A 25,894-nucleotide genomic window follows, 5' to 3' on the forward strand; every position below is an offset into this window, starting at 1 on the left:
TAAAATAGAGGAAGATTGGCCCAGATGTTAGCTCAGTGATAAATCTTCCTCACACACACACACAAAATACCCAGAGCTCCTTCCACCATTCCTTTTCCTCGCAGGTCCTCTTTGTGTCTTACCTGAGCTAATCTGACAGCCTCCCTTCAACCCTCAGTATCCGTGTATGTGTCCCGATTTGAAAATGGGGTCTCTGCAGAAGGAATCAGGTTAAGATGAGGTCATTGGGGCAGATCCTAATTCAATCTGACCACTGTCCTTATAAGAAGAGAAGAGAAACAGACATGAATAGAGGCAGGGTGATGTGAAGACACAAGGCAAACACCACATGACAACAGAGGCAGAGACTGGAGTCTACAAGCCAAGAACGCCAGCAACACCAGAAACTCAGAGAAATGCATGGAACAGGTGTGCCCCTAGAGCCTTCTGAGGGAGCACAGCTCTGCCAACGCCTTGACTTACTTCTAGCCTCCAAAACTGTGAGACTAAGTTTCTGTCATTTTATTTGTTATGGCAGCCCTAGGAAGCTAACACACTGGCCAGTCAAGGCTGGACACCAAGAAAGGAAGGAAGACCAACAGCCCCAATCTTCCCCTCCCGCTCTCCTCCCCCATAGCCACCTCCAGGCCATGAAAACCTGACCCTCCTCTCAGATTTCCTAAACTTTTAACTACTTCCCAAAATACTTCCTTGATTTTCCAGGAATTTTCAAACTAGTTTTATGTGCTTAAGGAAATGGGAATCTCATGGATCCTCTTTACAGGGAGACAAAAATATACCTGCTGGTCGTGCCTGCAAGCGATTCCTCATTGTGATAATTCAGATGCCACGCTTCCCCGCTCCGTGAAAGACGGCGTGACTTGCAGTCTGTGAAAAGGGAAGGGAAAAACAGTTGGTTGGCTTCCTCACAGGAGAGAAAGAGGGAGGGAAATAAAGCCCCACACAATGCTGGGTGGATGGGTCATTTCCTCTATGGAAAAGATACAAAAATAATTTGATCTCTAAGCATTAACAAGGTCTTCACGGCGTAGATAATGGTTATCACATGCATAAAGCATGGAGCAAGGTGCTGGAGTTAGTGTGCAGATGCACGAGTGCGGATCCCTGCTATTTCTGTCTGTGCTGCAGGCGGAGCACAAAGGACCTCGGTCGGGAGGGTCCTCCTGGCAGGAGGAGGCGTTAGAGAGCACACCACTTGCCTGCAAAGCCCCGAGGAGTCCTCTTCTCTGGAGACCCATAAACAGAGTAGGAAAAGGGGAAGGTGCGGAGATTCAATTTATTTATTTTAGAATTCTGGGCCTGGGGTTTAGTTTGGGAGACACTGGCAGTACCCAATCTTCTCGGGAAGATTTGTGACAGGGCAAAAGGATGCCACAGTGGTTAAGAGTTGAGCACGTGTGCTCTGGAGCCAGGTTGTCTGGGGTTAAATTCTTGCTGCTTACAGGATTGTGCCCTTAGACATTTCACTTAACCTCTATGTGCCTTAGTTTCCTTATCCACAAAATAGGTGCAATGATACTACCCATCTCATGTGGTTATTACAGGGATTAATTGAGCGAATTCAAGTAAAGCCTCTGGAACAGTGTCTGACACTTTGTAATTGCTAAATATATCTTATTGAAATGCTTAACCGTGGCCCCAGTGATGCCCGGTAAGGAACCACCTGCTGGCTCAATGGCCTAAAACAACACCCATCCAGTCCCCTAGATCTGTGGGCCAGCCCTACTCAGTGGGGCTCCCTCAGGCACCTGCGGCTGGCTGGGGCTTGGCTGATCTCTGTTGGGCCTGGCTGGGGGTGGCTATACTCCACTTGGATCTTATTCTTTTCCTGCGACCAGTGGGCATGTTCTTCTCACGGTGAGGGTAGAGGGAAAAGGATACAAGGGCATGAGTACAAACAAGCAGGCACCTGGAGGCCTGGGCTTGGAACCGACACACCATGGAATCTGCCTCATTCTACTGCATCTCACCTGGCCAAACCCAAAGAGGAGGGGAAGTCCACCTGCTGTCAGGGACCGCGCTGCAAGTACATGACAAGGGCTATGGATAAGAGAGGGCTGAGGAACTGAGGTCAATAAAGTGAGCTACGCAGTAACTCTTGTATTATAATCTGCGTGGGAAGTATTAGACCCAGAATCCAGGTCAAGATACCATCTCCCATCTTCAGCTGACAAGACAACCTTGGGCAAGTCACTGTGAACCCCGATTGAGAGGGATGCAACTAAACAACTGAGACCCCAGCTCTCACACTAACTTCTATACGTCCAAAGGAGCTCCTTCCTGGCCACTCCTAGCCCTGAAGATAAATGTGTGTGTGTGTGTGTGTGTGTGTGCTTGTGCATGCATGTGTTAGTTAGAATCTGACCTTTGTTAAAGTTTACAGACAATCTCCCTGAGAGTGTTTCTAAAAGGACCCTTCTAGGAATGATTACACAGTGTGCTACACACTGTGAGGCTATGGTAAGCCCCACAGTAAGCCCAGTGACTAAGGATGCTTGGAAACGGCAGGATTTGGGAGGGGTTATCTTAGTTACCCAAGAGCTGGGGCCCAATTACCAATGAGGGAGGAATCTTAAAGGGACAGTGCAGCTTGTGGCAATAATTAAGCTTTCCTACTCAGTTTTTGATTTCTCTTCTGCACTCATGAAATCCCCTTTATGGCTTAAGGCTATGAGAATCCTCCCTATGGAAGCAGCCCAGGAGAGACCCAGCGCCAGCCTCTCTTTACTTGTGGAAGCAGCTGCTAGAGAACACTGCATAATGGGCGAATGATTGTAAAGAGAATGGGGGAAGCTGCGTTGTCTCCCCTGCCTTCGCATCACCCTTCCCGCTGCTCCCAAACCTGGCTGCCAGCCCCTCTCGACAGTGCCTGGCTCTGCGATTTCAGCTGAGAAATTGAGGGGAGAACAGTATTTTCAGGGCCTTTGTCAATGACTTTCAAACTGTTTGATGGCAACTCGTGCTAAGAAGTACATTTATCACTGTGGCCTAGTGCACACGTGTGCGTACACACAACCACAACTGAAACAGGAGCTTCATAAGACAGTACTACTCCTTACTACAGAGTGTGATATACTGTGATATCTTCCATTGTACTACATTAAAAAAATAATGCTGGTGATGACCTATTAGACTGATATCATAATATACTAATGGGTCCCAACCCAGTTTGGAAAACTCTGGGCCAGTTCCAAGGTATGTGTTGACAAGTAGAAGGATGGGGATGGGAACCAGGAAATAAAACTCTTGAAGACCCACAGACCTCACACTCGTCTAAAGCAAGAGGCAGTTGGTTAGAAGAAAACTCAGGAAGGATGCAGCGAGGCGAAGCAGCAGGACGCGATGGTGTTATTCTGATTTGGGGACATCACCGAACGGGCTTGAAGTGCAAAGATCACTCCTGCACAGACTAGAAAGACTACTGGAGAGAATCAAATCCAGTGTTTCCCATTCCTTCTAAAATAAATACACTTAAGCTTTAAAGAGAGAGTAACTTAAGCAAAATGATCAAATAAGTGATAGCATAGGTGGTTCTCCGATAACGTAAACTTGTGAGCATAGTAAGACTCTGATGGAAGCTACTGGGAAATATTGCTGGAAATTGAACCTCTCATACAGATGGGAAATCAGTCCATGGATCAGGCAAGTCAGGATTGCGCCCCAGATTTGGCTATTGAGCAAGCGACAGTTCCGGGTCTGCTGTCCAACTGTTCCTTCTCTGCTCTCTGGGTCTCGGTTTTGTCCTCTGGGAAATGACAGTGGCCCTGCCTGTCTGAGAGGACTGCTCTGAGATGAGTCATGTGGAAGCACCCCAAATTTTGAATATGCAAGCAGCTCTGCAGGCTGACTGGTGTTCCCCTTTCTGCCCCTTATATCAGGAGTGGGCCTGCTATGTTTACATCTTTACCCATGCTTACAGGTGGCTGCCTGAGCTTCCTACTGGATGCGGCTGTGATCACAACAAAATGGTATGACCCCTGGCCTCTCTGAATCCACGTCCTAACAGACGGTGCTGTGTCAGGATCCAGCTACGCTCGCTGAGCAGGACGGGTCCCATCCTGCGTCTAACGAGGAAGGGTCGACTTGTGCAGCCTCCAACACAGTGCCGCTTGTCTTCAAAGCCCGCCGTGGAACGCAAGGAAAAAGCTGATCCTGGAACTGCCCTCTGTGAGGTGAGAGCCAAGGGCCCCACACAGAAGATGGCCTGTTCCTGGTGGTGTTTATAGAGGCCCGTCACATTCCCCACCCCACCCCCGTCGTCCTGGCTTCAGAGAGGGCCAGAGCCAAGTTGACAGGCGGTCCCTGAGTCTTTGTTAAACTTGAGCTCAGATGAACGTAGAAACACAAGAAGAGCCAAATCATATGTTTAAACAGTTAAGAGGAAACCAGGCTCAGCAAGGAACGACAACCCTGGATTTAGCCTGGGTGAATTTTCCTTCTCTGGGATTTCCTGTCCCTTTTCTGGATGTTTCTATCTATCAAAAGTTCCCTGGCAGTTGGCTTAAGGTCATCAACTCTGCGGTGAAAGAAAGCTTCACAGAAAACTTCAGCTTAGCTGCTAAAACATCAACGGCTGCCGAATGGTGTGGACCCCAAGCCAGGCTTAAACGACTCGAGCTCCGGCTTCTGTCGCTGCCCTCAGTGGAAAGAGAGCCCAAACTCGTACTGGGCTTAGGAACCACCCACAACAATAAAGGCCAGCAGCTACCCCAGCTGCCTGGGGGGTGGGGACAGTGGGGCTGGTGGGCGGTGAGTCCTTAAGGAATGTAAAGTAAGTGAACCCAAAAGTCTGCCTCTTGCAGCGTTCTTAGACTGCAGTTAAAATTTAACAATTTTTTATGTAAATCATCTGGTCCGCTCAGTTGCATGGGTGGGGGGCGGCAAGGAGGGAACAAGGGCTGGGACTAGATAATTTACTGAGTGCTAAATTTCCAGGAAGTTTGTGTTGATCTGGGCCTGGATCTTGTTACTTTTTAGCTCAAATCTAAATCTTTATCTTCCTATTATAGTTGAGAGGAGATTTTTTTACTTGCCATTTTTACAGTTGTAATTTTTACCCCCTTTCATCCAATAGAGCCGGTTAGATTAGCAGCTCTTAGAACAGAGATGAAAATATTGGTAGGACCCAATGGGCCCTCTTTTGTTTATTCTGACGGAGCAGGCTTTGATCTAAACATATTTCCTGGGGTCTGGACCAGATGACCTAATTCCTGTCTTATCCGTCTCCACTTTCTGTGAATCTCAGATTGCTCTTTACTGTGGAGCCCTTTGAAATTCACTTTACATTTTTTCCCACTTTGTTACCCCCTTTGACATTTGTTTCATTTGGGGCAAAGTGTGTAACTCCTAGTAAAGACTTCAATGCTTTATTTTTCTAACAGGACTGCTAAGTTTTAACAGAGTGGGAGCTTTTTTTCTTAAGTTCTCTCATTCTTGACATTCACAACACGCCAAAAACAATAAGCAAATAATCTACCGCTAGAAATTTATGTCAACTGCAAATCATTTAGGATTTTCTGTATGAACACTTTTTTTCTAATTTAAAAAACTGCCCCCTTACCCCCATAAGTCAGTTGAAGAAACCTGGCCCTTGAGGACTGACGTGAAAACTGAGCTGGAGGTCAGCTTCAGGTGTCTCCAGTGATGAGCAGGCCCCTCCCCTCCTGACTGCCGCCCCTCCCACACAACCGCTGGCTCAGGGGTCTTGGGCTGCTTGGGTCTGTCATTGGTCTCTCTCCTATTTTCCTCCCTAGGCCCTGTCAATCACCAAACTGCTCTTTCATATATTTTCCAGAAAGAAGGAAGCTCCTGTGTGGGTATGGAGGGGTGAGGAGCAGTGGAGACGGAGGGAGAGAAAAGAAAAAACACAAAGGAATATAGGCCGGAGAAGATGGTGAGAGAATGACAGCGACACAGTGAGACAGAAAGAGAGAACAAGCAAAGCACGGCGTCTAAAAAATCCCCCAAAACCCCGACAAGTTGCTAACGTTTGTAAATTTTGAGCGATGGGCAGAAGGGGGTTTGTTACATTATTCGCTGTATTTTTCTGTATTTTTCTAATTCACGTTTTCAAAAAAGGAACTGGGGGAAAATGTCACCCAAATGAATATTTTTAGTTCAAAAATTTTGTGAACTTAGTTGTCATCATTCTAGGCAGCAACCACCCGGGAGATTCGGTTTTCGGTGATTCCAAATTACCTTGAGGCACCTCAAGCTTCAGAAGAGGAAAAGGCAGGCAGGAGAGCGAGGAAGCTTGGGGGGGGGGGGGAGGGGAGCCGGGTGGGGGTCGTGTGTACCACGACATCTGCCTTAAAATAAACCCTGTTGCTTTATAAATACAAAACCATTTCTCTTCTGCGGGGCTGAGCCGAAGGCTGAGTATTTATCACACCGAGGGCAGCAGAGCTGAGGGCGATTTCTCGTTTTGGAAATGAATGGGAAGAGGAATGGGCAGGTAATACTCTATAGATTAGAAAGATAGTCGATGGATAGATGGATAGGCAGGGACAACGCGGGGGGTGTCAAGGGGGAGACCCTGAGGCTCCGACCTTTCCCTTAGGGCTCCGGTTGCCTTGGAAAATCCGTCTAAACGAAAAGCTGCTTTTGCTCCCCTTAACTCACTTTCAGAAGACGCTAGAAGGGAGGAGGTTGGTGGAGAGAGGGAAAGGAAAAAATCGCCCGGCTCCCGCCCCGGACCGCCCGCCTCGCGGAAGTGCACGCGCAGCCCGGGGTGGCCAGGGCCGCGACCCCCGCGCCCGGTCGGCGTGGGGGAGCCCGGGGCCGGCGACGGGAGGGCAGGGGGGCGGGAAAGCCGAGTCCAGCTGCTGGGCGTGTGCTCGGGAGACGGCGTCGGGGTGCAGCCGACCGGGCCCCTCGGCAGAGGCCGGCGAGGCACGGGGGTGCGGGAGCCGGCGTGCGCGCCGAGGGGGCGTCGTGTGAGTCTGTCCCTCTGGCGGCCGGCAGCCCTCGGTCTCCCAGCACGTCCCCAGGCCCCGTCCGGAGGCGCAGGGGCCGCTTCCGGAGGAGCTCCCCCACCCCAAGACCCCGCAGGTCGGGGGCAGCCCCTCCTCGCCGCGCCCAGCCAGGGAAGGGGATGGACGCCTCCATCGCAACGACATCGTCCCCCTTTGGCCCACGTAGAAGAAGAGCGTCTGGACAGAATTCTGGCCTTCTCTGCTTGTGCCCACTCTTGAGCAAAGGGGTCTCTTTTGGGGCGGCGAGGCTGGGACTGGAGAGGTGCATCGAGAAATACCGCCGTCTAAGTGGATATTCTGCGCATCACCACGCAGCGCACACCCCGTACCCGCCTTGTCCACGTTCGGGGGCGCCCACCTCCGCAACGCCCGGCCTGGGCCTCCAGGCCACGAGACCACCCAGCCCGGCAGGCGCGGCCCGGAGTGGCCACAGAGTGGCCCGCGCCCAGTGGAAACTTCTACTGGAAGGCGGCCCTTACGCTTCTCCGTTACCTGGGCGCAGGGCCACCAGCGGCCGGTGATTCAGCACCTCCCTGCAAGAAAAAATTCGCCGACCCCTCTAGACGCCAACTGCCACCCTGTGCGTTTGCTCACCCCAAACAGTGCTCAAGAGGGAAACACGTTTCCCCTAGAAAAAAGGGAGAGAGGAAGAGTCAGATTGAATTTTGATGATGAAATATTCAAGTCGACTCTACACATCCTTTGTAATAAACCTTTTCTTTCAAACATGCATGTGTTTAACGCCTAAAAGACTAATTAAATAACATGTTGACCTCTCTGGGTTGAGGCCCAGTTTCAGACTCAGGTTATATAACCCCCGCTGCATAGGGACCTCTCCAGCAACGCAGCTCTCAGCCGCCTGAAAAAAAGCAGCCAACTCAAGGGAAGTGAAACCAGCACAGCTGAAATCAAGGCGAAGGCTAAAGGGGCACAAATGTCCTGCTTAAGGAAACTTATCTGTCCACATGACACCTCCAATAACTTTTTATTTCCTTTTTGGTGGGGGTGGGGGGGATGGGAAGAGGTGGCCAAAGAAGTAATAGATACTGGGAAAACATCTAGATCCTCCAAATTTACAGAAAAGAAAAAGAAAACACAGCCCAGGCCCCTGCAAACCTGTCGCTGTTAGGCCTCCTACAATTCCTTATTTAGAGAGAGACACACTCACATACAGGATTTACTGGTGCCTGGGGATGTGTTAAAATATGTTTTGGGGCCTGGCTGAATAGAAATGCACTCTCAAAACACAGACACAGTATTTTGCTTTATCTGTTGCAAAAAAAAATGTATTTGATTACTTGAGTAAAATTACAGTATCTCTGTTGTTAGTAAGTATTAAATGTTAAAGAAATTGGACCCCCCCTTCCTTTCAACTTTCCAAGAAAGTGCATGTAACAGTCCAATTTTTTCTTCCATATCTAATACAAAATAAACAAACACTATACCTGCTCTCTTGATCAAGAAGAAGCATTTGCTCTTGTAAGGAACCTATGTACATTTTAATGAAAGTGATATTTCTTATTGTATATACAAGAGCATCTACATTTCTCCACTGAAGGTTGTTCAAGATGCTATACTTAGCAGCATTGTGAAATTCCAGCACACGTTTCCTATTGTGAATATACCTACAAGGCAAAATGTTACGTCTCAGTTTCAACTACCAAAACAACACTTGTATTTTCTCTAAAGAATTCTGCGTGCTTATTACTGTACAGAAACTTATTAACATTGAGGACGACTCAAGGAAAAAGCACAATACAAATAGCAGTTCCATACGGAAAAGGTTAAATCTACAAAAAAAGAAAAGCAGGTTGAAGTTTAGACGAAAAATCAAAAAACCAAACCTTTCAAAGAACCACACTGCTCAATCTGTACTTTCAGTCCTTTCCTTAAATTTGTTTCGAAAGATTAGACAATGTGTTTGCTGATAAAATTTTCCAGCAGGATCAAAGTGTACATTTATATACAGACTTTATTAGAGATCTAATGCATCACTGAGGCATTGCATCAACACCAGATTCATATTAAACTGGATATAGAAAATAAGTTAATGCCAGATTAAGACCGCCTAGCAGGGCAACTTGCAATTGCCATAAATGTTACAGCAAGCTTACAGCACTCTAGTCAATTAGTATTAGTCCAAAATACAGAAGACCAAAGTTAATGCTTGCATTCTGTTTGCAAAGCAAGGTTATATCACTAATAAATAAGCTTTCTTAGAACTCTAGAAGTTGAACAAGGTACAAAAGAATGTCTTCATAATGTGATAGTTCATAGATCTGGGGGAACCAGAGGCCGGGGGCACAGGGCAAGGAGTAGGAGGCAACCGTGGGTCTCATTCTGAACAGGAATGCTATTTCTCCAGCCAGAGTTGCTCTAACTCGTGACGATCTCTTTGCTGTCTTCCACGAAGCGGGTGAAACGGAAGTTGGTTCCGTTCTCGCTGCTTGCCATTTTCTCCAGGCCGGCCAGAGGAGCGCTGGGCTCTGAGTTCTGGAGCTTCTCCAGATTTCCCGTCAGCCCACTAATAGGTGAGCTGCTCCCACTGCCCAGGCTTCCAGGAATTGGAGGGACGCCACCGTTCTGAATGACGGAGATCTCATTGGCCTTCATCGCCAGCCCGTTGGAGAGTGCCGCCGCATACTGATTCCAGAAGCTGGAAGGATCTCCACTTCCTGACCTTGCTGCCAAATCCTTCTGGAACATTTCTGGGAACTTGACAGGATTGCCTCCTAGAAATGTCATGGGGCCGTCCACAGAGAGCCGCCGACCCCGTCGCGCGGGGGTGCTATTCCACATGTGAGTGCCCATGTGTACCTGAGATGGGGGCAGAAAGGGAGAGAAAAAAAAGGCAAGGGAGAGAGAGGGAGAAGCTTAATAGTTGAATCTGTCTCAGCTCATATCCCAACACTCGACAGAACAAGTGGCCAAAATGTCTATTCTTATTACGTGTCAGACAGTGGAAAAGGTAAGGGGCCCATCCGCTCCCGTGGACGAGTAATAACACGTTCGCTCTGCAGCCCGGGGCCGCCTCTCTTCTTCCTGGCAAAGATGCCTTACTTACTCTTTTTTATTACCCGTATTTAGCTTATAATGGCCTCAAGCAAGCCAGTCAGTCGCAGATAGCTCCTTTCAGGGTTAGAATTGTTATGTCCACTCTCATTGCAATGGTAAGTATTGTATCTGACACCCTTTACCCTATAAATGTCCTTTTCAGATGGAAAGAAAGTACCCCTCACTGATTGCCCATTGGAGGGCCCGTGCATGGAGAGAAGAGCCAGAAAGTAATTATTCATCTCACATTACTGGCAGCGATCTCTAGAGAAATACTCTGTCAACAGAAAAATGTACACAGTAAGAGTGCTCAACTGTTGCTCCAGAACTTGAGCATATTTGCTTTATTTTCAACACATATCAGTAGGAAATGCTGTATAATCAATTATCATAATACCCATTAGCAGAGCAGTGACGTTACTGTTTTTAGAAAAACAAACCATGCTGGACTGCATAGTTATGAAAAATAGATGCATACGCCAAGGAGAACTGTAATTATTAAGTGATATGGGCAGCCACAGGCCACACGGAGGTCTTTAATCAATACCCCATGGCAACGCGGGGCTGTCTTACTTGCTAGGTAAAGCAATTCATTTGGTGCACTTAGCGAGACAACAGAAACAGGCCGCTGCTGCGCTTAGGTACCAAATTATTCAATGCACCCTGACATTCAGTGAGCTGCAGCCTGCCCTGGTCCCTGCCACGATCCTGACCCGCACTGGCACCCACATTTCTCCGTGGTCAGCTCCACGCAGCAGGCTCCCCTGTGAGAACGCTCTCCCTGACTATCTGGGCTGACGACTGCAGGAGCATGCATTACAAATAATCAATGGCAAGGAGGAGGGCTGATTGGGAGGGGGGGTGAGTACAGATGGAGAAAGGTACCTTAAGATTGCCTTTTGTTGTGAAAGCTCTTCCACAAATAGTGCAAGCAAAGGGTTTCTCTCCAGTGTGAGTTCTCTCGTGAATCTGCAGGGCACTCGAGGAGGAGAAGGTTTTGCCACACGTGTTGCAGTAGTGCTGTTTGGGAGTTCTCCTGGGCAGAGCTGGGAGCAGAACTGGGGAAGTGGCAGAGGATGACAGAGGCCCAGAAGGGAGGTGACTGGTGGGGGTGTCCTTACTGTCCTGAGGAGTAACGTGCACAAAGCCGTTGACCTCTGTTTTGATGAGAGATGGCAAAGAGTTGGCGGGCAACACCGCCGAGTTCTGATTGGGGCCAAGGTTGGAACTGGGCTCAAAGAGCTGTGATGGTAGATCTCGCATCTGATGTGTCAACATGTGCTGCTTCAAATTACCCTTTGTGGAAAAGCCACGATTGCAAACTGTGCAAATAAATGGTCTCTCTTTGGTATGACTTCTGTAGTGAATGTCCAAGGCACTCTGACAAGCAAATGTTTTGCCACAAATGTCGCAAGCGGTATTTTTAAATTTACCCCGGTCTCTGAAAGGGAAGAGGATCCCCAAAGAATCTTCTTTGATGATTTTCTCTGCGTGACTAGATGTCAAATCCAAAGCCCCACCGTTCACTGGGGTGGGAGACAAACCGTTGGCAAACTCGCTGGGCACGGCTCTCTGTGGCTTCTCCTCGACGCTGGGTGACTTGTGGAACTCCTGGGTGCTGTTGGATGGGGACAGAGCCTGCATGGAAGAGGTAGACTCTGAGATGGCTGGGCTGCCAGCACTTTGGCTCTCCATATCGCCACCCACTGAGGACGAATCATTGGTCAGGACGTCCCCCTCGACCGACCCATTCTCCACCGACTTCAGGCTGGCCTGCAGCTGCTCTGCCAGGCCGGCATTGATCATCTTCATCTGATTTTCCAAAGCAGCGATGCTTGACATCTCCAGGGGCAAAGGCGAAGACGATAGGCTGTCTTGGGACGCATCCGCGGACCTGGGCGTATCAGGGATGCTGCCCTCGGGACAGTCCTCCATGTTTTCATCGGAGAAGTTGTCTAAGTCATCAAAATTTTTCTCATCAAAGGAGCCCGTGTCAGACTCCATGGACTCAGGGTAGCTGTCAGGGACTGGGGTGTTGGGGATCTGGCCTCCCATGTGCATTCGAATGTGCTGCTGCAGGACGACAGCGTTAGTGAACTTCTTCTGGCAGATGGGGCAGGAATGCTGGACTCTGAGCGGGGGCATAGCACGATGAACACTGTAATGGGTTTTAAGATTCCCTTTCGTGGTGAAAGCCCGGCCACAGATCTTACACTTAAAGGGCCTCTCCCCAGTGTGTGTCCGGTAGTGCATCTTCAAGGCGCTCTGGCAACTGAGGACCCGGTGGCAGATGATACACTCATTGGGATCAGTGGCCTTCTTGTCAATGTTTTCTACCAGTTGCTGAAGCTTGGACGTCTCTGATGCCTGGGCTGAGTCCAACAGTCCTCCAAAAGGAAACTTGGCCTTGAACTGCTCGGACATGAGTGGTAACAGAGGGTTGGTGAAGGTGGTGGCAGTGCCCGGGCCGCAGTCTGCTGCCGGGGAGCTCAGAGCACTGCTGCTCACTGCCGGGGCTGAGCTGGTGACCACGCTGCTCTCTTCGCTTTTGCCACTGGAGGGGGGCACCGTGGGCCCTTCCGCTTCCTCCGGGAGCCCACCCAGGCTCCTTGTGGCTGGCTCTGGGGCCCCGGAGTCACTTTTGACAGAGCCTGGGGGGCTGGCGGCAGAATGGCTGATGGGGATCGGGGCTGGCTCTTCGGTCTTGATGAAGGGCGTGAGGCTCGGGAGGGTCGGGGGCAATGGAAGGCCGACGGAAGTGGTCAGAGTGGGCAGGACCGGTTTGGTGTCTAGCCAGCTGGTGACTGGCTTTTCTGGAGGAATGGACATGCCATAGGGGATGCCGGTACTTGTGGGGATATTGTCTAAATGCTCAGGCACGGGATAGGGGTTCATCTGGATATGAGGGTATTTCTCTTTGTGGCGCTGAAAGTGGACTTTGAGGTTCCCCTTAGTGGAGAACCTGTTCCCACAGATGTTGCACTTGAACGGCCTCTCTCCGGTGTGGGAACGCAGGTGGATCTGCAAGGCACTGTCGCTTCCGAAGACCTTCGCACAGAACCTGCACTTGTGTTTGAAGAATGCCTCGTCCGAAGTACTTTTCACTTCGAAGGCAGTGACATTTGGTGGCTTGCTTTTTCTTTGCTGGGCCAAGGCAGACAAGGAGTTCAAATCCTCCGCAGTTGTTCCGATGTTGGGCAAAGGGCTGGGGAAAACCGAGTTAGCAGGGGCTGGCTGAGGTAGAAGTGGATTAGATGCAGGACTTAATAAACTGCTTATTGCAAAAGCTGGTGAGGAGGATGCCGAGACTGCTGGGTTGCTGGCATGGGAGGCACCAGCGCTCGAAGCCACTTTTTCTGAGGACGGGGTGGTAACTGCTGTCGCCAATATGTTAACATTGGGAGAAGAGCCGCTGTTGGGTGGAATGACGGTGTTGCCAGAACTGCTCTGAGGTAGCTGGATGGGGGGTAGCTGTTTCACACCGCTGATGCTGGCAGATTGGCTAGCGAGGCTCTGTGCTAATCCAGCTGCTGCCGCCAGCTGCTGAGATAAATGGGAACTTAGTGTGGACAAGGGGTTGGCAGATGTTCGTAAAGTACCTTGAGAAGGACTAGAAGATGTTGGCAAGTCTGCATTCTGAGAAGCCAACAGCAATATTTGGTGACGAATCTGTTCGATCAGCTGCAGCTGGTGGATCTGCTGCTGCTGCAGGGCCAAGAGCTGCTCCATGAGGGCTGGGACGGCCAGCTTGCCGCCGGAGGCCCCGCTGCACCTCGCCTCCTGGGAGAACTGGGCCACCGCCACCTTGGTGCTCTGGAGGTTCTCGATGATGACGTTGCTGTTGATCACGGAGAAGTTGCCCAGTGTTGTCAGGTCCCCGAGTTGAGGTAGAGAGGTTGTGATCGCTGAGGTACCCGTGGAGGAGGTGCCGCTGCAGCCTGGGGTGGCACTGCTGTGGCTGCTGCTCAGAGGACCACTGCCACCTTTGTTAGCCACCGGGGCCTCCACCTCCATGGACTCGTCCCTGTCCAGTCCTTGGTGTTCTGAAAGGTTGCTGCAGTCTACTGGATCTGTTTTGTTAACTGCGTCATTCATTTGTTCGCTGGGATTATCGGGAGGGGGGCTGGGGGAGAAGGTTTCAGGTGGGGAGGCTGGACTTTCATTTACGATTAAAACTAATTGATTTTTAGTACAGTTCTTCTTGTGGAGCAGAAGATCGGATAATTCAAAGAACTCAGCGCAGCACCGGCCACAGACGTGGGCGTCCTTGCTCTTAGTGGTGCGATTCGGTTGACCCTTCTCCGTGTCTCCTGCAAACATCAAAAGGCGCAGGGTTAGAAAGGGAGCCAGGACACACACAGTCACCGATGACTTCAAAAAAGAGAAAGAGGTTGATCAATTGCTGTCTACCTGCAAAACTCAAAACTATCGCCCCTGAACACCAGTCAATATTGCCTAAGAGAGTTCCTAATTAAATTTTAAGGATGTTGGAGGAATTCCTATCAATCTGGTATCTCAGAGAGCCATGGCCTTCAGATAATCCATCAAAATATAAAATACTATGAACTGAAGACATTGGTGCATAATGAAATTCCATAGCAAAATATTGATTTCCAATATTTTATCCACCTTATTGTCTACTCATCCAGAGAGCGCCCAGCAACTGTTCTGAGGACTTATTAGGCTCTTGAGTTTCTGTCAACCTTATTCATTTTCAACTGATTCAAAGATATCTGTGACAGTTTGTTCTGTCACTAAACTAATTTGTAGTCATTCAGGTTCCAATCAGTTGTTGACAAGAAGGGAAAAAAATGCATATCACCAAGCTGAAGACTGACAACTTGAAAATCACCTCCAGCCCCTACCCAGAACCTGAGCTAGGTCTGATCCACGGCAAACACACTGTAAGTCACATCAGTAGCAAACCCTGCAGGCTGCTCCTCCAGACTCAGCTGAATACAAAAGAGAAAGCAACACACACACGCACACACACACACACAATGAAGAGAAACACAGTGATCATAATCCGTTACAAGGCCTGCCTGGCACCTATATATCACCCCATGGCATGTTTATTTTTAAAATTAAAGAATGCAACCCTGGCTACCATTCCACTAATCAAGGAATATATGCCACCATGCTCCAAATGGCAACATTTACGCCTCTAAATATTTCATCAAAAGTGCTCCTTATATCTATAAAAACTGGCACGAGATTTACATTTCTGATTAAACATCAACTTCAAGAAGGATGTGCAGTTAAGGGGAAGTGAAGAAATAATTCTTGGTTTCGAGTTTGGAAATGCTCTGCAATTCTCCTTGTCTGAACGCCTTCAGAAACAGTTTGCTCTTAACTGTTATCAATTGTTTAACAGATTGTCCTGAACCTTTCATTATAAAAATCCCTTTATTTCATGTTTGTTTCCACTGGTTGCTCAGATTTCTTCTCACTAAGATCCATTTGTAAATTAAACATAAAAATCTCCAACTCCAAGCTAACATCCTATTCAAAGACAGGATGGCGTCCCATTGTTTGCCCAGCATGGGGAACACCAACTTCTGTTGTACAAATGGTGTGTGGTCATCTCCGAAGGCTGTGAAAAAAAAAACTGTTTAATTCAAGGATTACCTCCCTGCATGCTTCTCTGCAGAACTGAATCAGATAATAGTTAGTTTCCATGACTTCCAAATTGAATCTCCCAGAAAACTTGCAGGAAAAAAAAGAAAAAACTAATTGCAGATATGAATAAACGCAAAATCAAAATGCTACCTTTTCAGTCAACTTAGAGTCAATTCGAGAGAGCCTGCCGTTTGCCTTTTTGTGGTGAACATCAAAAAAAGCCTGAGTATTTCTGCATGTCAGAAAATATAATTAATCCCTAAATCCTAACTTCTGAAAATTCCTTAACTGTATTTGCCTTGAGCGAAACCGAAGGTGATGAGGCGCGCTGGTCAACTATGGCGAATGATGCCCACTTTACTCACTGGGAGTGTTCTGTGAGTAGCTAAGTTAAACTTAACAAGCTAGCTTTCCTAATACTCATCTTCTAGTCTCCACAAGGGTATAGTGCAAAACGCATTAACAATACCCAACAAATCTTAGTTGTAGCAGAAAATACCAGTAATGATTCAGTTTTAATTTAATGTTTAATCATCCCACCGGCACGGGATTCCTATGCACATTCAAGGTGCTGTTTTAAGCAGTTTCTGTCTCTCTCCCTGCCTTAAAATAAGACAAACAAAATATTAAACGAAATTCACTAAAGTTATGCTGCTTAACTTGGGACAAAAATAATGTGACAAAAATTCTGTTTAAAGCTTCTTATTTTGACAACCAATTTTAAATGATGCATCCATTTCAGATGCTTATTTTAAACTAGGAAATGCAATTCCTAATATATTCAACAGAAATGTTATTTCTTTCTCTTTGCACATTTCCATATGTAATGGTTATGTTTCCATCTACTTTTACAGCCAATTATGAAGGAACAAAAGCTATTCTGTTTGTTCACACATTTTCAACAAAATGCATTAAAACTATTATGTCAGCATGTTCTATTAAGCTCTGCATTCAGTGGAAAATACTTTTCAACCAGCTCACATTTATCAAAACATAAAGCCACTTTAAAACACAGTTTTGCTTGGTCAGCTGGGCTTAGACAAATAATGACAGATTCAGAACTAAATAACTAGCAAGGGAAATCAGAAAACTGACTTCATCAATTGTACACATTACAATGTAGTTGCTTCAAATATTTAGCACATCTGTGCTGGCGATTAAAGGGCATTTTAATTCTTTATAACTTGCAAACATCTGATATTCTCATAATATATAGAGAAAATAAAAAGAAGGTTACTTTACAGGACTGAGCTGGTCATTACTTTCCTGTGCTCGGATTCTGCCTTTGTGCTGCCTCAAGGCTCACTTCAGAATTTTCAAGTTTTTCAACCTGAACATTTTTATATTTAGGCTCATGCTAACTGGACAGAAAATAGAGATACTTAAAAATAAATGCCTGCTTGCTTCTAAGAAAGAGACTGTGTTAAAAAGCTGCTCATATTTTAGCTTAGATTTTCACAACATTTTAATAAGCTGACATTTGATCTCACCGTAGAGTTAACTAATTTAATTTCCTGATGTTTATGAACACCAAAAAAAAAAAATCCTGGTATCTATTATGATTTCTTTCAAAAGCAGGTGTCGCTACACTGTAATAGTTCTTAACTTTAAATCTATCTGCATTCTGAACAGAATTCCAATGAAACAGCTTTAAAAAAAAGATAAAACATGAGGACTAGTTAGAATCTTTAAGTACCAAAGGGAATATTTTAAGTTGTAGTAAGATACATATACACACACATAAACTCACAAGTTCGTGTTCATTTTTCTGACCGTCTGCTATCTTGTATCTCTCTCAATAATCTGTTACACAGGACTGCAACTGGTGACCCCATTATAGTAAATACAATCGCCTTGTTCTCTGTACTATGATGAAAATAACATTCCAGTTCCTTTTCTATGTATTTTGCATACAAATTAAAGTAATTTTGTAATCCTGGTCAGATAGGAAAATTTAAGAAGTAGTGGGTTTCTAAGTATGTACACACAAAAAGATATTTGGAATTTTCTAGGGTTTTTTTGGAGGGGGAGGAGGGGATCTTACAGCTCCATCAAATTTATACTAAAATCTCAGATGTTTTAGTTCTTGTTGACCTATTTAGGTTCTTGATGTCCAATTCAAATCTGTTAGTTTTTCATCATGTGAACCAAACATTGCAGAATAGAAGGCAAAATATTGAAGAGTTCCAGTATGTCTGTCGACTAAGAAAACAAAAATAAAGCTGCCCCACACAGAAAGGTTTAGCCAGCCAGGAAAAAACAAAACAAAACAAAACAACAACAACTCTATTCTCCCACATTGAGTTTCCCTTTTTGGAAAGATCTCTCACTTGACTTCCCCTTACCTGAAAATCACACTCACATTTTTAATCGAACTGCCCATGACTGTGATTTTGGAGCCCATAATTGTAACAGGCTGCTCCCTTCCGCAGGCCAATTTAGAAAGGCTATCACAAACATTTTTGATTGATTAGTCTTTTATCTTTTCCTTTGCACAGACCTGGGAAAAGCCTGAATCTGAACGCCCAGTTTAAGATTCCAAAGAAATTTCAAACACCACAACATGTGCTGTGCTTATTTTCTGTAACGTCTTAAGTTTCCCTTAGGTGATAGGCAACCAAATAACAAATTTACTGGCCCCCTTCAAGTTGCCTCCGTGTTCTGGCCAGAATTAGGGTATTCTCCGGGGGAAGAATACAAGCGAAATCTCTCACAAAGTAACACAGACAAGACCCTCCTTTTAAATGGTGATCCAAGCCCACCTAATGTACACATTCAATGAAAGGGGAAAAATGTCTTCCCCTTGGATGAATCAGATTGAACACTAGATGGGGTTCCAGTCGCAAGGGTTTGTTCAAAAACTTCTTTGTGGCTTTCCTATTCCAGTGACGCGTAAAAGAGAGACTCCTTAAGGCGAGATCTAAACTTTGACTACATAAACATTGGCAAAGGCACAAGAAACTAAATCCCTGTTGTTTGCGGCTAAAACTGAGCTATGGGAACTACCTGTCAATCTTCCCCTTTGGGGGTCTGGCATCTGAGGGTGACAGGGGAATAAGGTTAGGAAAAGAAGCCAAGCTGATAAGGTGAAACTAAAATAAACTACTAACTTCCTGCTAAGTGACTAGCAAGCCTCAATTTGGGGGTCACTGGGAAGATACTGAAGGACATATTATGATCTGGACCTTGTCACCTTTCATGCGAGGAGGCTCACAAAGGTTAAAACAGCTCGACACTTCTGGGTTTTCTAAAGCCTGGCACACAAAACTTTTTTCTTTTGGGGATAGGAATGTTGGTTCTTAGGATAACTGACCATGTCCTTCGCTAAACTGCTGAATTACTTGAGTTTTGGTAATCTCAGAATATTCTGGAAGATATGGCTAGCTGCACCAGGATATGTCTTAGGAAACCTGAATTAAGACTGCAAAGGAATTTGTTCTGGTTACTACGTAAAGCTTGGCTTTTCACAATTTCAAAAAACTTAGGGAACTATTATCCTACCTATTTCTTCCCCATATTCTCAGTAAGATCTCCACATTAAAAATGTGGGTTTCTGCCTTCTAAAGGACTGTGATAAGGACAACTTGCCACCTGCGAAAGTAGAAAGAAATGAAATAAAGTCCCCCCAAAATAACCCATAAATTGGCACTTGTGCCTATAAACCATAGGTGAAACGTGCTGCAAAGTAAACCCCAAAACGTCCAGTGTCACAAATTCACCTTCACACGTACTCTCTCATGCCCAACTACACTTTGCTGGTTTGTTTGTGTGTTTGTTTTTAACATTTTAGGAAGTATGGGCAGCCCGAAGCAAATCCCAGTTTGCATTTTCTCATCCAGAATCTTCCATTATGCCACAAACTTGAAATAGGCCTGATTAAACGCGAATTCTTTCCAAGTGCCTTATCTTGCAGGTGTCGGTTTTTCAAAAAGAGCAATTAATTATAGTTCTGTCTAACCTTTTGGGCCCAGAAATCAATGTGTTGCCATTAAGCTGCTCACAATGAGTAAATTACTTTGGTAAATAATAGAATTTCATTATTAATATAAATAAGAGGAATTTTTATGATACTTTATATGAAAGTCAATGTTTCATCTGCAGTTCAGGATGTTTTTATCTTTCTTCCAATATTATCTTTTCCTTGAAAAAGCTGAGCACCAAAATACTTTCTCAATAAATGAATGGAGTCTGAGTGGCCCATCCACGTAGTTACAGGAAACTTAAAAACACCACCCAAGGAAGAAAAACCCAACACATGCGCATATACACAACTGAAATCCACATATCTAGTAAAGACCCCACATACAAAATCATTACATTCTAATATTCCCTTTCCTTGGAATTATTTATCTCAGTAAATAATTTTTCCAATGGCAGTCATCTTACTACAAGTAATTCAAGACTTGTTGAATATCATTTAAGAGACAAGTCATATTTGCCATACTCTTGGTTTTACAAGACACAAAAAAATTCCCAAGTTTATTTTAGGGTGTTTCTGGTATTATAGCTGCACTAAAGTAGAACTAAAATATGACCATCCTAAGATTGACCAAATCATCTTGTTTTCTTGTGCTTGTTCCGATGAAGTTATCCGTGTGGCTGCTGAGCGTGGCTGAGGCTTTCTTTGTACGCGCACACACACTCAAACACACACAGGCGTGACCCGCAGCACCGAAGCCCGGGCTGCTCGCAGCCTGAGAGCCGCCCCTGCAGGGCTCTGCAACCGGGGTCTACAAACCTTCCTAGGTCCCACTCTGGGCAGAAGTCATAAAATTGGAAGGGCTAGCATATAACAGCACCAACTAGACGTACTCGGTATGCTCAAGATTCCATTTGCCATATTTTAAGACCAATTGAAGATAGTAGAAAAAATAACCACACTGTTTGAGTAACGGTTTGTCTTCTAAAAATTTAACAACCTTTATATATGTTTAAAAAAACCAAAAAACCAAAAACCCCACAACTCCTTGAAGTGCGTGCTCTGTGTGGGGAGGAGAACGGAGATGGGTGAATTCACTGCAGCAAAGGTGGTGACTTTTTAAAGGTAACTTTGAGCTTTGTCATGAACTCTCAGTTCCATTTATCTCACAACTGTTCCCAAATAAAAAGAGCTGGAGTGTGCAAGGCCCTCCTGTAAGTCAGACGCTGAGCAGGATTAGTTGTGTACTAATATTATTACAACATACTAAATCCTGTAACCCTATTACAAAATCTACCCTCTAGGCAGCTTCTCCCAAACTTATTGTTCAACCATGTAAAAACAGTCATAACGTAAAACCATTACTACTGAAGAAAAAGAAGGGGTGGGGAGAGGTGGGAAAGGGGGCTGGGCGGGAGTGTCTCCTCGGAGCCCCTAAACCGTTTACTGCTTCTTAGGACAATGAACCGGCTTTGGGGGATAAAAAAGAAGGAAAAAAGAAAGAAAGAAAGGAAAGAAGAAAACAAAAGAAAGAAAAAAGAAAGAAAGGAAACTTGATTCAGTTACTTAATTAACTTACCACAAAGCTCAAATAAACTTTAAAAAAAGTCCTAATAAATAATAGTGGTAAGAGGTAGTGAATTCCTTTTATGCTATCGCTTTATGAGAAGCCTCAACTATTAAAAATTCTGGATTCAGAAGGCGACAGGAGAAACGCAAAGATCATTTTTCCGCGAAGCCCGTCTTTTTTTTTTTTTTGAAAATGTATAAAATCAGCACAAATTTACAAGAAAGACTAAAAACCTCTTTCTTCTCCTCCCTTTAGTTTTTCCTATACAAATTGTTAACTTTAACAGTATCACGGTGCGGATGGTATCACCAGAAACTTCAGGAAAGATGGGTGTGGGGGCGAGAAGCAGAAGAACCAGCTGAGAAAACCCGGAAACATACTCGGAGTGGTGGCAGCGGCCTTGGGTAATTTCACCTCCATTTCCCTCGCGGACCGGGTTTCGCCTGGGGTGGAAAGCGGGGTTCAGGGGCTCTTCCCAGCGGACTGAGAAATCCCAGAGACTCTAGGTAAGGCTTGAAGCTTGAGAAAGCACTGGGATGGGGGTGTGGGGGCAGGTACTGTAAACAATTTCCTTAACCGGTCTCAGTTCTCCCCAATTTCTTACAGGGACCCCACGCCAGGAATCCGCTTTCCCGACGGCCGGGGTGAAGGGAGGGGGTCCATTCGCTTCTCTGCCGGGTTCTGCGCGGGTCCCTGAGCCCCAACCCTACTGAGAAGCAGGCCTCTAGGGAAGGACCCGGGGACCGTGGGGCCCGGGCGGCCGCAGAGTTTAGTGGACAGAGGTACCCATCCAAGGGCGCGCTTCTGAGCCCTGTCGGGGTCCAGCTCCCTCCTCCAGACCCCAGAACGCCGCCCGGGACTCGCGCATCCTGAGAGGCACCCGGAGCCGCCGAGACCCCGCCAGGGCTGTCCCTCGTCCTCCCGCCGCCGAGGGGCGAGCATCCCGCCGGGGACCGAGCCCCAGCGCCGCTCCGTCGCCGCCGGCCCTGGGCCTGGGAGCTCGGAGGCCCCTAAAGTGAAACTCCTTCAGCGACAAGGAGGGGTTCGAAGTGTCCTCCTCCGGTACCCCAAATTCCCTGGCGGATGTCTCCCACTCTCGGCCTTAGTTCCCTCACACAAACTTTGTTCTGAACTTGTTCATTCCCTTCGGGACCCCGCAGTCGTCGCCTCCATCGGAGAAAGCGAGTGCCTCCCTTTCAGGGGGATTCTCCTCTGGCGAGACAGTCCCCCAGCCCCGGAAAACGACCCTTCCGAGTCCTGGGAGTACGGGGTGCCACGATCCTCAGAGGGCGCACACCGAAGCTAAGGATTTCTGGGGGCCGGGGTGCGTGTGTCGGGGTAGAGATGCGGGGAGAAACTTGCGCAGCCGGACGCCGACACTTGGCCCCGTCCGCCCGCACTCTCGCCTCGGGAGCAACCAGCAGCGAAGAGCGCTCTCCACGCGGGCCGCGAGCCCAGCGGGTTAGGCGCGGGCGCCCCGACACGGGTCCCCATCTTCCTGCAGCTCTGAACCCCCAAAGGCGCCCCACTCGGCGGTGCGGGCCCGGGGGAGCGTGAGCGCCGGGGTGGGGGGCGCGGCGCAGGGGGCTCCCCCAGCTCGGAGTTGAGCACCGCGCGCGAAGTAAACTTCCTTCCCGCAGGCGGCAGGGCCGGGGCGGCCGAGGCCGGGCCAGGGCGGCGGGCGCGGCACGGGGAGCGCGAGGGGCCCCGCGCGGACGGCCTCTGCCCGCGCCCGCGGCCCGCCCGACTCCCGGGCCCCGGCCGCGGCTCGGCGGGTCCCGGGCTCCGCTCCCCGGAACGGCCGGGACGGAGGAGCAAGGCCGGCCTGCCCTTCTCCTCCCCGCAGGAGGACCCAACAACTCCGGAAAGATCCTGCCGGGAGAAGTGTTTGCTTTCCCTGGGGCAGGGGAAAGCCCAGCAAAGGCAGATGGAAAATTAAAAAGAAAAAAAAAAATACGCCGAGTCGAAAGGCGAGCGGGGACGCGGCGGTGGCGGGGCAGTGGGCGCGGGGGCGGCCGCGGGGGCGGCCGCGTGTGCGTGGGTCCGGGTGTGCGTGAGTGTGAGTGTGAGCGCGAGTGCGTGTGTGTGCGTGTGTGTGTCCGCGGCGCGGGCCGGAGCACTCACCATCTCGCCGGGGGAGCGAGGCCACTTCGGGGTCGGATTGGAAATGTTGAGGCTTCGCTTGCTTCCTCCGCGACATGCTGGCTCAAACATCAGCTGGGGCAGAATAAAAAATTACTAAAAAAAAATCTTCTCAAAATTACGGAAATCGAGCGGCGGCGGCGGCGGCGGCTCCCCCCGCCCGCCGGCCCGCCCGCCCCCTCCCCGGCTCCCCGGCCTCGGGCGCAGCGCGCATGTGTCCTGCTATAATTATGATTATCAATAATGCATTGCGATTAATCATAGAGGGGCTCTTTGAAAGGCGATTGGCACCGGGCCAGCGCTATTCAAACCCGCTCGCCTTAATCAATTAGTTCGTGATTTGCTGCAGACCCCTGTCTCTCCGAGCGCTGGCCCAATAAGCCGGCCGCGGGGCTGGCTCTGCGCGCCGCGCCGCCCGGCACTGGGTTAACCCTCTTCGCGACCGCCCGGGACTCCGCGGCCCGGCCGCCGGGGGCCGGCCTCCTCGCCTCTGCGCACCCGGCGCCCGGGCCTGCGCGCCCCCCTCGCTCGGCCCCCCCATCCCGGGTTGGGCCGACCCGAATTAGCATGCCCTCCCCGGAATTAAGCCTCCTCGGGTGGGGGGTGGGGCCGGGCGGCGGGGGCTGGAGACCCGGGCTGCGAGCGCGCGGCGAACTTCCCAACTCCCGCGCTGGGCGCGCCGGCCCGCGGGGGGAGGGAGTCCCGTGGCGGGATTTGGGGGAAGGAAGTCCCGTTTCGTGAGTGTTTCTTCGTTTCTTTAAGAGCTACCAGAAAGCTGCCCACCCCCACCCCCATAAAAAACAAATAAGCGAGTGGGGAAGAGCCAGCCCCACGCCGGTCCGCCTCCCGCCCGCGGCCCGGCCTCCCGCCCGCTCGCCGCCTGGCTCGGCGCTCCTTCGCCCCGAGTTCTCCATCCCCTGGATCCCGGGCTCGCGGGGGCGCGGAGAAGAGGATCGAGGAAAGGTTTGGGAACGTGATGGGTTTGCGGCTTTTGGGGGGGGAGGGGCAGCTCTCCCGCCACCCCGATCCTCCTCAAAGGGCCCCGATCCTCCAGCCTCTCGCTTGCTCCTTCGCTCCCTTTCTCTACCTCGGACATTCCCAGGACAATTAGGGCTGAAGTTTTCGGGAGAAGCAGCCCCGAGCCCGTGGGATAAGGGGCGGCCCGGCTCCGCCCAGGACCCCTCCCGGACCTCCCCCCCGGCTGCCCCGGTTGGCTGCAGGGCGCGTCACTCCGCGGGGAGGCGGCGGCGGCGGTGGCGCCGCTGAGCCCTGGGCGGGCGAAGAGCGGGGACCGGCCTGGGATCCGAGTTCAGCTCCAGCCGGGGGGAGGGGAGGGGCCGAGCCGCCGCTTACCCTGCACGCTGCAACCCCCTGGCCTCCGGAGGCGCGGCCCAGCCGGGACCGGCCCTGGGCAAAGCCAGTCTCCGGCTCGCCTAGGCTCCCCGCCCTGGGGGAGGGGGCCGCGCTCCTGGCGACGGAGTGGCCGCGCTGAGCCGGGAGTGAGTGACGGGGGTCCCTGTCCTCAGCTGTTTGGCCCCGCGGAAGCTCGCCTCCACCTCTGCGGCACTTGCCGAGCGCGGCACCCAAACTTTTCGCAGTAGCTCCATTCCCCCAGGCTGGGATGCAGCCTCCCTCCCCGCGTCCCCGAGCCCGGAATCGGGAGCCCGGGCCCCGCACTCCCTCCGCTGGGCTCGGGCGCCCGCGAACCTGGGGCTCAGTCCTGGGCTCAGCCTCGCTCTTCCCCCTCGCGCCTCGGGGTCTCCTCGCTCCAAGGTTTCCGAAGTCCTGCGCCCGAAGGACAAACAACTTCGGCTGAGTAATGGGGGAGGAGGGGGTGCAGATACACAATCCCTGCCCTATCTCGCGATCGGGAAAGGAGAAGGCTCATAAGGACGCCCCAATTCGGGAGCGCCCTTGAGTCCGGATAGCACCATAGTCAGTTCGCGCGAAGTGGGCAGAGTCTTCTGCGTAGAGCTTCGGGTCCTCTGGACCCTGACTGCGTTCCCCCAAATGGCTCTTTCTCTCTTAGCTTCTTTGGTCTTTTTTAATCTAAGTCTTTGGTGTGCGGGTGAATGTTTCTGTTTTTCTCCTGCCGACTTTTTTTCTTGGTGTAACTTCTCCGTTCCTCCTTTTTCCTTTTTCGCCCCTTCTTCACTTTTTCTCTTATCCCTCTTACTTTTCCTCTTTCCTGCCCTCGGTTGGTGTCTAATACACACATACACACACCCTCACACACCCTCTTCGCCTGTCTTTCCCTCTCTCCTCAGGTCCTGTTGGTTACAGTAGATTTTGATAAAAAGACAAACGAAGCTATCAGTGGGGCTGATGTTGAAGAATGAAGATAATAATGTTTCCATAGGTGGTGCTTCAAATGCCATTATTTCTCACTGAATATTTAAAGAGATCTCTCGGCAAAGATGGATCTGCGTGCTCCCGGGGTGCGAGCGGCTCGCTTCCCCCAGACCCCCGGGAAAGTGTACAGGAGCACGTGTAAATCCCGCACCCACCTCCCACCTCGCAAACTGTGGTCCTGGCAAACACCCCAACTCGCACTCTCCTAGGTACACGGACGCGTCCGTATGCACTTGCACACTCGTTTCTCCGACTATGCCCGCG

General features: G+C 49.3%; 1 protein-coding gene across 7 annotated transcripts; it reads right to left on the reverse strand.

Moving 5' to 3' along the window:
• Window positions 1-8,225: 8,225 nt before the first annotated feature.
• On the reverse strand, window positions 8,226-25,243 carry SALL1 (spalt like transcription factor 1). Of its 7 annotated transcripts, none has more exons than XM_070261823.1 (4): window positions 24,986-25,243; window positions 23,261-23,353; window positions 10,914-14,338; window positions 8,226-9,791 (listed from the first exon to the last, which is right to left on the reverse strand). In XM_070261823.1, exons 2-4 carry the CDS (start codon window positions 23,334-23,336, stop codon window positions 9,351-9,353), a joined length of 3,942 nt encoding a protein of 1,313 aa, XP_070117924.1. In that variant the 5' UTR covers window positions 23,337-23,353; window positions 24,986-25,243; the 3' UTR covers window positions 8,226-9,350. The 7 variants fall into 7 exon arrangements, with proteins under 7 accessions (XP_070117924.1, XP_070117922.1, XP_023492734.2 ...); XM_070261821.1 differs by having other exon boundaries at window positions 8,226-9,787; window positions 10,910-14,338; window positions 24,986-25,035; XM_023636966.2 differs by lacking the exon at window positions 24,986-25,243 and adding an exon at window positions 24,366-24,398.
• Between the last annotated feature and the right edge of the window lie 651 nt (window positions 25,244-25,894).

The sequence above is a fragment of the Equus caballus genome, chromosome 3, assembly GCF_041296265.1.
Source record: "Equus caballus isolate H_3958 breed thoroughbred chromosome 3, TB-T2T, whole genome shotgun sequence".
Lineage (NCBI taxonomy): Eukaryota > Metazoa > Chordata > Mammalia > Perissodactyla > Equidae > Equus > Equus caballus.